At 40.1% G+C, this 12,408-nt stretch overlaps 2 protein-coding genes and 1 long non-coding RNA gene across 8 annotated transcripts in view; 1 reads left to right on the top strand and 2 right to left on the bottom strand.

Annotated features, from left to right (window-relative positions):
• Window positions 1-164: 164 nt before the first annotated feature.
• On the bottom strand, window positions 165-2,532 carry LOC122567930 (chromatin complexes subunit BAP18). Of its 3 annotated transcripts, XM_043727117.1 has the most exons (5): window positions 2,026-2,532; window positions 1,737-1,934; window positions 1,315-1,406; window positions 682-780; window positions 165-586 (listed from the first exon to the last, which is right to left on the bottom strand). In XM_043727117.1, exons 2-5 carry the CDS (start codon window positions 1,752-1,754, stop codon window positions 313-315), a joined length of 483 nt encoding a protein of 160 aa, XP_043583052.1. In that variant the 5' UTR covers window positions 1,755-1,934; window positions 2,026-2,532; the 3' UTR covers window positions 165-312. The 3 variants fall into 3 exon arrangements, with proteins under 3 accessions (XP_043583052.1, XP_043583042.1, XP_043583060.1); XM_043727107.1 differs by lacking the exons at window positions 1,737-1,934; window positions 2,026-2,532 and adding an exon at window positions 1,578-1,722; XM_043727125.1 differs by lacking the exons at window positions 682-780; window positions 1,737-1,934; window positions 2,026-2,532 and adding an exon at window positions 1,578-1,724.
• A 36-nt stretch (window positions 2,533-2,568) lies between these two features.
• Window positions 2,569-12,408, bottom strand: part of LOC122567911 (probable RNA methyltransferase CG11342) — a 42,548-nt gene continuing 32,708 nt past the window's right edge. For 2 of the 4 annotated variants that reach the window (XM_043727076.1, XM_043727067.1), the window contains exons 2-4: window positions 5,371-5,594; window positions 4,061-4,277; window positions 2,569-3,369 (exon numbers count right to left, since the gene is read on the bottom strand). In XM_043727076.1, coding sequence (XP_043583011.1) covers window positions 2,815-3,369; window positions 4,061-4,267 — 762 coding nt within the window. In that variant the 5' untranslated portion in view covers window positions 4,268-4,277; window positions 5,371-5,594 and the 3' untranslated portion in view covers window positions 2,569-2,814. The remainder of the gene's footprint in view (window positions 3,370-4,060; window positions 4,278-5,370; window positions 5,595-12,408) is intronic. The other 2 variants (XM_043727087.1, XM_043727095.1) reach the window with 2 other exon arrangements.
• Window positions 5,622-12,081, top strand: LOC122567947. Its single transcript, XR_006316928.1, has 3 exons — window positions 5,622-9,985; window positions 11,462-11,621; window positions 11,735-12,081. It is a non-coding gene; the product is annotated as an uncharacterized LOC122567947 (long non-coding RNA).

Genomic DNA, 12,408 nt, shown 5'->3' with positions numbered 1-12,408 from the left:
ACAAAAAAATCTCTATTCGATGGGATAGACGAGGATCAGCATCAGTCGGAATTGCTGCCAACAATTTAACGCGTCTGTGACGCTGGTTTTTCAGCTTGTGGCGCCCTCGTTAAAAACACTAGCAGATCGGTCGGTAAGAATGTCACGAAGTAAATAATCGTGGCTGACTTTTAAAAATCTATTTGAGAAACATAATTTATTGAAGGTACATATTTGTTACTTAACGTTAAGCGCGTATATTATATGAAAATTATCTTATATTTAGGAATCGAGATAAAAAAAGTTGCATATGGAAAGATCAACCTCGGCTTATTAAGAAGCTACTTCTTCCGTCGCACCTTCGAACTCGAGCTTTACTTGACACTCCTCTGGTAGACCCTCAACATCCACTTCTGATTCCGGCGCATTTAACATGTTCAACGTGACTTCAGACGATTTTCCCATTAATCCTTGATTTCCTGTTTGTTGCTTCGATACCTGTTGAACTGCCGATTGTTGCGTTGACTGTTGAGAAAGCATTTGTTGTCTGATCGGCACGCCAGCTTCCTCAAAAGCTTTCTTCTTTAGCGTTGTCCGAATTTGAGAGCTAGAACGTCGAAACGACCGGTTAATTTTCGGGTCGAGACTGACGCATAGAAATTGAGGAACAACCGTGGGCTCGATGCAGCCTTATTCACTTACACCGTTCGTCCCTTGATGTGTTCACTTATTTTGTTCAAGTCTTCACTGAAGGTCTTTACCGAGTGACGGAGCATCTCAATTTCCTCGTCAGTCCATTTACTACAGATTAAGCGACACAAGGAGTTATGTAAAAATACAGCCAGCCGTCTTTTTTACGGTAAAGCGATAGTGATGCAAAGTATTTTTTATTGTTCAATTCCCAACTACACTTGTAAGCGTAAAATCTATAATACTTTTTTTACCCACGTGCATTGACAATTTGTAAAACGTATTAAAGGGAATACAAACGTAAACAATATTTAAGTTATCTTTATATAACGTAAGTTAAATATAACATAACAGAAGTTAATAATATCTTCGTGTATTTCTTAATCGCAACGAATGATAACGTTATAGCAATAAAAATGTTCAAACTCAAAGGATGTACGTTAATATAGTACTTGAACAAAGCCGTTGTAAATGCACAATATTACGTTTTTGATTGGTTAATACTTAAATACGTCAAACCACGTGACATTCTCCCGCGTTTCTCTAGAGTACATAGTTTCATATAAACTTAAGCGAAAGCATTAGACGCGCATTGCCGCTACTTATGACAAAAGGCGATAATACATGTGTATTTTATTTAATTACCCTGCCGGTGAATCAGTCGTAGGGTGTAATTGCATCGTTAATTCTCCCAACTTGTTAAATGCTGCTCCGGCTGCGGTGAAAATTTCACCTACCTGAAACAGATAACGTTTAAGATGTTGGTTAATTTGTCAGACATATGATTAATAGCGATATATTTATTTCTTCATGAATTTTCATTGAGGAACACAATTTATACTTGTCTATGGAACAATTTTATCGAAGGAAGAATAAAAGAAAAATGTTAGAAGCACTCATAACCTAACCTTGTGTCCGCTTACAGACTCCATTGCTAGAGTACTCGAGGATAAAAGCACGTGACTCACGTAGAAAAAGGAAGACCAGCGGTGGGGAGGGCCGACCATTAAGCATTATATGGCGGGAAACTACCCAAAATCGGCCACAATGGTTGCTTTTTTGCTTACCTTGCTCGCAGAATTCATGTCAGTTTGTTGTTATACTGGTACTTCGCCATCAACGGGACAAACATTCGTACGGTATTGCCATCTCGCGTCATTCTCAGAATCCTTCCCTTTAAACAATTTAACCTCAACTTGTTTTGACTTTGTTTATCGTTTCTGCCCCTTTTTTCTCATCAAACGAACGAAGATTTTTGCCTTTAACTGAAATAATGCATGTTAATTCTCGACATATTATACAGGAACTAATTACGAAAACATAGTATAGTAATTCCGATATTTATAATGCACGTACTGAAATATTTCGATATTCGCGTGATTACTTATCATTCGTCACTACAGTGGTGAACTATACTATATTTTTACTATACTTCCATTATACCGTTGGAATAAAACTCACTTTTCGAATTAACTTACCGATATGTATAAATATAAAATACAACAATGTGTATGAAAATAATGAGATTTATTTAAAAATTACGTTTAATCGTACAGAATAGAAAATAGGATGGGTATATGTGAAAGAAAATTTCCCAAATATTAGATCCTTGCTTTCCAAATACATCGTATGTATATCTCAAAGGTGACTGTTGTTTATAATAAAAAAAAAAAGAATACAATATATCTTACTGCCCAGTGCAAGGCAAAAGAATCTTCCAAATTTCAGAGTCTTCTTCTGTAAATATAATATTTTAAGTGATATTATTTAAACCGATATTTAAGAATAATTACATACCGTTTATAACAAAGAAAATATTATATCTCGCAACCTCATAGAAAATAAAATACGTATAAAAGAAAATCCTTCAAAATTTTTCTTTGTAAATATATTTAAGCAGCGTGATATAATAATAAAATATATTTAAAAAAACAGTTACCAGACCTATGACAGAGAGAGAGAGAGAGAGAGAGAGAGAGAGAGAGAGAGAGAGAGAGAGGGAGAATGAACGAGTGTGTGCAATGACGATCAACTTATCACGAGTCGCTTCAAGCTATTAAAAATTATTTCAACCATCGCATTAATATTTCCAATCGCATTCGCATAAGAAAAAATCGTCGTTCGGTCCATCTTGGAAGCGGTAGCTCACATCCTTTCGTAAATTAATAGCCTCCGTTTCCACTCATTGTTCTCGGTAACCGTGACTCTTCGAAAATTGCAAAATTCAGTCAATATGCGTTCAATATGCGCTGCTGGATCGCCAGTGAGTTTCAACGTCTTCAATAATGGAAAATCTTCACCCTTTGATCGTCTGAGCCTTCTCGACGCGTTTCTATAACATTTCCAAAGCTGAGGTTCTATCACGATCATGTTTGTGATCGAACAAGCCTTTTGCAAAAATTCCATCAGTCCTTTGTCCCCATGATTCAGGTGGATCCACATCGTAACGGAGAAACAGAAGACGACGTCGAAGCGCGACTTCTCCAATCGATGAAGATACTTGTCCAGTATCCCATTACGATCCTCGATCAAAAAATCGAGACACTCGAAAACGATACGATTCGGCCGTGGATTGCGTTCCCGTGCCCGTTCGATTAAGATAGGATCGAGGTCTATGCCGAGCAAACAAATCTCCTTCGGTAGATCTTGATCGGTAGATAAGGTTTTCTCGAGGAAGTTGTGCAACACGAATGTTAAATCCTGAAATCATTAATACGATTTGTGATTTTTACGCTAGTTCTCTGGTCAAGGAACCTCTTCTACGGCCCCATATCGTTTTGTGAATTGATCTTGTAGCGCTAAGTTACTAATACGGACTAAAGTACGTTTGTTCAATGGAATTTTGAGAATTTTCCAATTAAACGAATATTTCTTTCGATATATGATTTTTAATAAGATCTTTATAAACAAGGAATTGCTTCCATCGAATCATTGGAGCGTGGTGATAAAATAATTATAGTTTCGTACAAAAAGTAACGGATATGTATTATACTTTGATCACGGATTATTTGTTCGCTACAAATATTACCTAAATTAATAGCTTCCGTTAAGAAGGCTAACGAATAACGCGTAATTATCCGATATAGAAATAAAATATTGTTCATTCACAATATAGACAAACATCGATCGTTAGCTTGGATATTAATCGATGCAATCTCTAATAAGTAATAATAAGTAATTTGGTAAATAAAATATATGTGTGTATTACCGATGAAGCGGATATTTCTCCTTTCCCTAGAAAGCATAGGGGCCGAAAGGATTTCAGGAAGAAACTATGTTCCGAGCGATATTCGAAAAGGTATAACACCGTCTAAATTTAGGCGCTTGTCGTTTGTAATTTCGGATCACGGTCGACTCGTCCTATTTCGTCTGACAGCTGTTTCAGCCTTACCCCCGCGTTACAGCCAACGTCTAGGCCTACGTATTTCCGGTCCGGATGGGTCGAGTGCCACACGCCACACGGAAGTTGTCGCACGCGCTCTTCCGCAGGATGGAATTGGTAATAATTCATGAAGTTGCCGTGCCTGCTAGCGCCCGGATCCGTCTTATCTTCCTGTCTTTCCTTATTTTCCGTAGATCGCGCTTCATGCTCCGACATTTTCCAAAATCTGAAACCGATGGGTTCACCGGGCAATTAATGATTAAACACCACGACCTAGTTTAAACGCGCGTTGCTTGGAAAGATGTCAAAAGATATTCGGTAAAGCAGCATAATGTTCTCCTTGTTTCATACGGATTGAAAAATGGGAGGCGTACCGTGTTGTATGTATTTTTGTTGCTAACGAGTTACCAAGAGCCCTAGAAAATGTTCTCTTGTCGCAGGTAATATACGGTTCAGAAGGACCTTCGATGTTTTAATATTACTTTTGCATGTATTTTAGTAATAATCTTCGATGTTTTTAGATAAAACGCGTCTATAATGTTTTTATGTACTAATTAGCCAACATTGGATAGATTCACCTTTAATGAAAGACGTTGTTATACGTGAAAAAAAGTTACAAGAGACCGTGAAAATTTATTTGAAAGGAGACTTGTAAAAAGTATAATTCCATGGTCGTAAAACGTTTCATAAATTACGACAGAAGAAAATATTGATCGGCTCGTTAACAACGAGAATGAAGATGTAGTTTTTTTTATCGTTATGCGCTTCGTATACGCACGTATATATATATTCGTACGTATGTATTAAGTGTTAACTATGTTGTTCGGATATAGTTCCATAAGAATAGCACTCTTTGTCGAACATTTTTCAAGAAAGGTAGATTCTTTTTAAATATCGGTATAACGCATAATCTTCCGTGTATAAGAAGAGAAGTATGTTGAAAAGTATCGCTACTCTAATATTTCACGGATATTCCTACGTGTAATTGGATCAAGCTCTAAGAGGACGGAATAGAAGTAGAAACGCAATAAGATAATAAAACACGATGGTAGACCGATCATCGGTTTCTATCGAAACTTCATCATCCGTGCGATTAGATCGATGGACGAAAGAGGAGGACGAAGATGTTTAGTTCGTAATAACGATCTTAGCACGTAATACCGTCTGGACGGTGGTTTCGCAATACTTAGCGAGCATCGGTTAAAAACAATGCACAAGTAACGGCAAGACGGTCGTAAATACGTGATAAAGAGTGATAACGAAGAAGGAATGGGGGTCAGAGGCGTCGTAAGAGCGGAAGGATCGAAGAGATAATTCACCGGTGTCCACGACCCAAATAAATGCAGCCTTCGATCGTTGTGCTCGTGCTCGTGCTCGTGCTCGTGCTCTCGGCCACGAGGAAGGTCTGAGAAATCGATGATACATTGTCTTGCTGCCATTCGCGGAGAAACTCACTTTCCCGACGGTGTTAGTTGGAATATTTTTTGGATCGATGTCTCGCTGTTGTAGATTTAAGGCAGGTGTTTCTTCCTTCAACTATTACCTGTAAATTTGTTTGTCATGATTTTACAATTTAATAAAAACACATATATCGTGACATGTATTACAAAGATACGTATTATAAGATAACGATCGACTGCGAAAGCTTCTGAAGTTTAACGATAGATGCCAAAGATGTTTAATTCTTTGTTGTTGCTGCTTGATACGTTTGCAATTTGTAAACCTATCGCGTCGTTTGCGCGAGAAAAGACAAATACGTTAAAAAATTCTTCGAAAGGCAATTTCGGCAGAAGCGAACAAAGAAATATAAAGTAACATAAAGCAATTAAAATTACACGATGAATAATTCTAATGTTACAAGTAACCTACGTATCTCTGTACACGATGTTTTGTCGCATCTTACTTTTTATTACTTTTCGTGCTCCTTACGAAATATTTTCTTTGTCTACGTAAAATAACGATCAGATGCTCGTACTAAATCGAAAGCTGAAAACGGTTTCTATATCGAGCGACTATAACTGTACAAATTTCGTGACGCATTATACAAGAGGAATCCCCGAGTAGCTAGTTTCCAGAAATTTCGGATGAACCAGGGTTGACCATAAAATCCACAAAGATCGAGTAACCGATGTGTCGGGTGGACGAGCAGCACGAGCTCTGCTTCTTTGTGTTATTACTTCTGTTACTCTCCCTCTCTCTCTCTCTCTCTCTCTCTCTCTGACTCGCAGTCAGTAGTCAGCGCCATAAGGTAATCGACGAAGAAGGGAAAGAGACAGAAGTAGGAAGAAGAAGAGGAAGAAGATGGAAAAATAAAAGCAGGAGCGGAATAACTTGCAGAGGCAGGTGTTAGAGGTGCATACACGCACCGGTGCGGTCCAAGAACACGACGTCCATTCTCTACGGACCATGGGCCTGGTCGCGGCAATTTCCTCTTTCTTCGGCTACGGCAGATGTGCCTGCAGGCCGGTGCAAAGGCATGCGGTACGAGATAACCAAGATTATACGATGGATACCTTAGACCTTAGAGCAGGCAAGCTGCCAGGGAGTATCGAGTCCCGTGCGGAGGCCACGTTTTTTCTGTCTACCCAGACAGGCCGCATTGGCCATCAAATATCAAAGTGTACATACACGCGTACGTATTTCACGCGAACACCGGAGTAGAATTTCTTGGGATCAACGAATGACAAAGTGCCTCGTTTCAGCGTCGTCGTGGTCGTGGTCGTGGTCGTCGTTCGGCTTTCTTCTCCATCGCGACAATACCAATAGTGACGATACTTTCTATATAAGTACGTTCCTTCGGGTATCGTATAAAAATACGATATTCCAAGTAAATAGCCTAGCTACGCGAATAGCAAGTAACCAGCTGGTTTTTCCGTTTTCTAAAAGCAGATACTTTTTCGATTTTGTAGAAGGCGAGAACGTTTGTACGAGAAACGTTACTTTTTCGTCAAAATTTCACAAAAATTTGGCACCTCGTATATAACAAAAAGGAAGGTGGCTTGTTCGACCGTATATTCTCGGCATATTTCCATTTAAGAAGACACGTGGCCTCGGATGATCGATGAATACCTTACGAGGAACAGGCTGCCGCAACTCGTATCGCGTCTCCCCTTTTTCCTTCGACTCGTTGCTTAACGTGCAGAACGCGTAATAATACGCACAGCTGATGAATTGGAAAATTACTCGGGGTATGCAGAACTCGGTTTAACCCTCCCGTTTACTCGCGAGCAGGAAAAATTAGAGCCGATCGCGTCCTTTCGTTTGAATCCGAAACGTAGAAAATAATAATAGGGAAAGTAGAGCTTTCGATATTTAAAAACTACCAAAAAATAAAAGCTACCCAAAATGAATATTTCGACGAGATCTTCTAACAACGTTGAGCGTTTTGTCGTCCGGTTTGATCTAATAGAATGATCGATGTTCTTTCGGAATAGAAACGGAATGCAAATCGTATCGACGATGATCGTAGAATCAACAGAGCGAGATAAAGAACACGTTCAAAGGTAAAACAGAAGAAACAGAAAAATGGCACGATACCCGCTGAGAAGAATACGCTACTAAAAAATAGAATAGCGGTCGGTATCCGTTAAAATCGTCAAAGTACTTGAACTTTTACCACTCTTTCGTTTCGCAAATATAAATAATATCGATCGCCCTTTCCAGATCTGAGAATTATTTGGGTCTTTGTACTTCCTCTTATCATTATTCTAATTTACGTATGTACGATGGCTACCCTACTTGACTTTTCGTATTTTCCATATAAATAGATTATTCGGTGACGGTATGGGTAATATTTTACATAGTAAGCGAATACGCGAAATGCGAATACGCGATCGTTTAACTTGCAGGTTAGAAAGGGTTAACAAGCGTATAGTCGATGGAACGTACTCGGAAGCGCTTTAAATCTCAATCCGTCGAAATCTTTTATCGAAAGCTGCGAATGTCAAGTCCCCTTTGTCTCTCGCTCGATAATTACGAACATGCTGGGAAAGACAGTTCGAAATTGCCGTCGAACGGCGCCAAACGGCACCGAACGAGACTCTAAATTCTCGTGTTTTCAAAAATGTCACGACCGATTCCCTTCGATCCTCGAAACACACCGATCTCATCCTCCAGTTCTATATCTGCCTCTGTACCGAATCTCTTTCACCGTATCTCTTTCGCCGTACAATTTTAATCGATCGTTTCGACCGTTTAGTTTTTAAATTATGCTATCGCTGGACGTAAGCATCGTGCAAAACCTGTAATTCTTACGAAAGCCGCAAAGTACATGAATTTATACCGGTTAGTTACCCTATCCCGTGTCTAAGTAACTCGCAGTCAGTACTTTGTACCAGGTTAACACACGATCCGAAGGATTTGGCAACACACCATAGCCGGTTGGAGGCGATTTGGCAATTCGTACAGAAGCCAAACGTGCTCGTGACATGGCCGCGTTCGATATTTGCCAATACCCATCTACTTCGTGTCTCTGGACAATTTCTAGCAAGTCGAAACGTGGCACGTTGTTCTCGATGCATCGTTTTGTTTCTTGAGAAAATGTCATCGCCATCTTACCTTTCCGCGAATAACGTGACAGGAGGTGCACATTCTCGTTTGCATTGCTGATCCGATGAAGCGAGACTTCTTTCGTTCGTTCCGTACGTGATTCTCGTATGTCGTATCGGCGATATGTTTTTACGAGGATAGAGTTACGAGCGTTCGTCGTTGCAACGATGTTCTTCTCTCCAAAGAGAGACGATCGTTCTTCCGAATTCGGACGTTATCCATAGATGTACAGGCGTATTTAGAATTGCGTCTGACGTTTCCGTCATAAAGCGTCTTCTTAACGTCGACTATACACGACTCGCGTGACAAACTTCCTCCTCGATCTGACGATACTAACGATATAATTATACCTAATACGTACGAGACGAACGTAAGAAGGTAAATTCACGCGTATCATATTTATTTTGCACGATCACTCGGTATATCGGACGACGTTAATCCACACGATCGGTATTAAATTACTGCTGAAACATTTCTCCGTATTTCGGCAGGGATTCGTAAGGTTTCAAACTGTCGTGCTTTCGAGATGCGTAACTCCCGAAATGTAAATTAACAGGCTGGTTGTCAGCTACGAAGGACAACGAACCGAACGAACTCGTACGAACTCGTCGGTTCTATCCGATGATGCACGGTCGGTGCTATTAGTCATCGTTCGTTACCGTCATCTTTGATACCGAAGCGAGGAACACCTCGAGACGTTCTAACGCGTTGCGACATTCTTTGGCTTGTGCTCCTTGTGGAGCGCGTCATTGTACCGAATGACAGAAGTCAGAAGCAAACAGATACGTTAGTGCGTATAATTGGAACTCGCTGGCAAACTTAATGAGATAATTTGCTTGTAATTACGTCGAAACGTAGCGCGAGTTGGTTGTAGGAAATTTGAAATTATTGAAATTGATTTAAAAGATTAGACCGCGGAAAGAGACGAGAAATTTGCGAGTAAAAGCTAATAGCAAAGATTGGTCGTGAAAATAACACGTTCTAAATCGCCAAGTATCTTTATGTGCGCGTTGTATCGAACGTGAAGTTATATCTTGGTAGTAAATTCTTCCACTTCCGTATACGGTTATTTCCTTTTCCTACGATTCGACCGTAACTTTTACTATGTTTATTTAAAAAGATAGCATTCGGTACTTTTAATTTATCACGTTGATAGCAGAACCGATGATCGAGCGATAGAGAAACGAAAACCAGAAGAGACGGTGGAGGAGTGAGAAAAGAATAGTGCGGAGAAATAGTGCGGCAAAAGAATAGTATTTCCGTAACGCTGGGGGTGACGAAGAATGGTTCGCGAGAGGGACAGCTGACGCCGATGATCTCTCGTTTGATCCCTTTTCGTCGCTTGGCCCGAAATATCTCGAGAAAGGCCGTCGGCTTTCGAACCAGGTACGGTGAAACGTTGCCGGAAGTTGGGCGTAAAGCGATCCTCTCGCATCCGGCGAATTGAACGGCAGGGTTTTCTATGCCGAGGAAATCCGCTTTTCCCGGATTTTCCTATCGGACGGAACGAACTAGCGATCTCTAAAGACGACAAAAGGAGCGGCGTTTTTAAGCCGCCGGAGATCGAAACGGTAGAAAAGGGCTGGGGGTGCGTGCACCGTGTTTGTCACCTTGAATGGAGGAGAAAATCGGTATCGAACGTCTTGTATACAGAAAGCACGTGTTCGAACCCATTTCCCGGGGATTCTCCGCAAACATGACTTCATTCGTGTTCGAGTTGTACTGGTTTACCATCTTCTTTCTTCGGCGGTTTACCGTGCTGCGTTCGTCGCAGACAGGAGGGTCAGGCCTGATCGTTAATCCTCTACAAGTATAAGCCTGTTAAAGCGGATGTCCTTTCTCGGTACTCGTAAAACGTTGTATTTACTCGTAAACGTAACGTTTCACGGTCCTTATTAAAAAAAAATTTCAGGCTCGAGCGCGATTCCTTAGATTTTCCAGTCTCGTTTGATTTACGGATCTTTTGACACGTCCTTAGTTTATTTTTCGCTTCTTACGGCTTTTGGCCGTTTTTTCCATTTGATTGAAAGAAACAAAATTAATTAATCTTCGCTTAGTTGCGTGAGAAACTCTTATCAAGGACGCTATTACGTCAATCTATTATCCCTTTATTAGCCATACGAGAGGAATAATTTAGAAAACGTAACTCTTTGACTGCAAATTTAATTACCGTACGTTCGATCAATTAGAACTAATTTCTTTTCTATTTCGAAATATCTCGTTTGTTTACAGCATTATATAGGTCGAAACGTAGTTACATCGAAAGGCGGCGCAATTACTTATAATCAGTCGCAAGATCTAACCTAAATAACCCTAAAATAGGGTTAGTATCTCTATGACAGCGCGTCGTCTTAAAACACGATTTACTCGATATTTTTGTGACGTTCGATCGACTACGATATACTCGACCTAAGGTGTTTCACTTGAGCCGCACATCGAAATTATTACAGCACTTAAAGATAAGGCGTTGCGATCCGATGATCAAAAGTAAAAAAATTGCTTCGATCGCGTCTTGAAGATCGTTCCTCGATCACTGCCATGCTTCGCGCATTGACGTCTGTTTTTCGTACGTACGATGGACGCCGAGACAGGTTTAACGACCCGAGACGTCGAAACCTTGAAGCGACCTCGAAGAAGAGAAGCAGCGAGCTTGATTCGAGATAATGTAGATATAATAAATCAGTTTAATTTATTAGATCGAACGAGCACATTGCGGTAGGACGATAATGGGACGATAATGGGACGATAATGCACGTTACGCGTATTTAACTATCTCGATATCCGCTAGCTAGCTAGCTGTCATAAAGTTCATTTACAAAAATACCTTGTTTATCGAACCCTGTTGAATCACGATGTTTCCAGATCCGTACAATTCATTCGGAACACCGCAACGATACGATTCACGTTCGACCAAAGATCGCTCGAAAGTTTACCGTCGAATAACAAAGCGTATCGTGACGGCGAAGAAGAGAAAATAAATTTGCCATTGATTTACGGCAAAGTTATATATTTTTATGCAAAAGTACGTCAATATGGATAACGAGAATTCCGAACGTAATAAATAAGCTGATAGAATTAGCTAATTTATTACTTATTATAACGTTATCCGATTTAAAGTCACTTTTTTTCTTCCAGATCGCTTCAAGGTCAGGATATCGTAGATTTTGTCGCCGAATTTGTTTGACGAGGACTGCAACGTTGCATTGTAGAAAACATGCCAGTAAGCAAAAAAAAAAAAAAAAAAAGATGGAATAATCTCAAGATAACCTTGGCAAGGTCGTTTTCTATCACCATTAAATATACGCGTTGAAACCATTTAAATTCCTCTTACAATTAATTTCCTTCTTCTTATCTTGCGCAGCAGCAGAAACGATTTAAACGTTGGATTTAAGCGGAACACCCTGTACGTTCGACAATACGCACATGCTTAACATATTCAAATGAAGATGTCGAACATTCCACGTTCAACTATTATTTTTTATAGTTGTACGCGGTTTCATCGGCGAAAGAACGTACCTGTTTAACGAATCTTCTCGACTCGACTGTTTTTCTTGCGAACGAGAGTACTGCGCGATTTCCTTCGCGCGTGTATCGATAACGATTTCTCGATATCGAAGAAACGTTGACGACGTAAAAGTACGTTTGCAAAATTACTGCACGAGACGCGCTTCTCCAAACGTTCGAACGTAAGATCGTCGACTATTCCGATAGGTCGAGAGTAAGCGTTGTTGGCTGGTAATACGATATATCGTAGGATTACGGCGGAAGCTCGTCTTATAAGCGACACTGTCATATCCGGAATAAGAGCC

This window comes from Bombus pyrosoma, linkage group LG1 (assembly GCF_014825855.1).
Source record: "Bombus pyrosoma isolate SC7728 linkage group LG1, ASM1482585v1, whole genome shotgun sequence".
Taxonomy (NCBI): Eukaryota; Metazoa; Arthropoda; class Insecta; order Hymenoptera; family Apidae; genus Bombus; species Bombus pyrosoma.
The sequence above is the reverse complement of the archived record's forward strand: the minus strand, read 5'-3'. Positions and strand labels throughout refer to the sequence as shown.

Excerpts from the sequence above, each read along its gene's own strand:
- LOC122567930 (XM_043727107.1), bottom strand. The coding sequence starts at position 1,676 with ATGGTCGGCCCTCCCCACCGCTGGTCTTCCTTTTTCTACGTGAGTCAC. Across the intron at positions 1,407-1,577 it reads AGTCTGTAAGCGGACACAAG|GTAGGTGAAATTTTCACCGC; the intron begins GTTAGGTTATGA and ends TATCTGTTTCAG. Across the intron at positions 587-681 it reads CACATCAAGGGACGAACGGT|CTCTCAAATTCGGACAACGC; the intron begins GTAAGTGAATAA and ends TCGACGTTCTAG.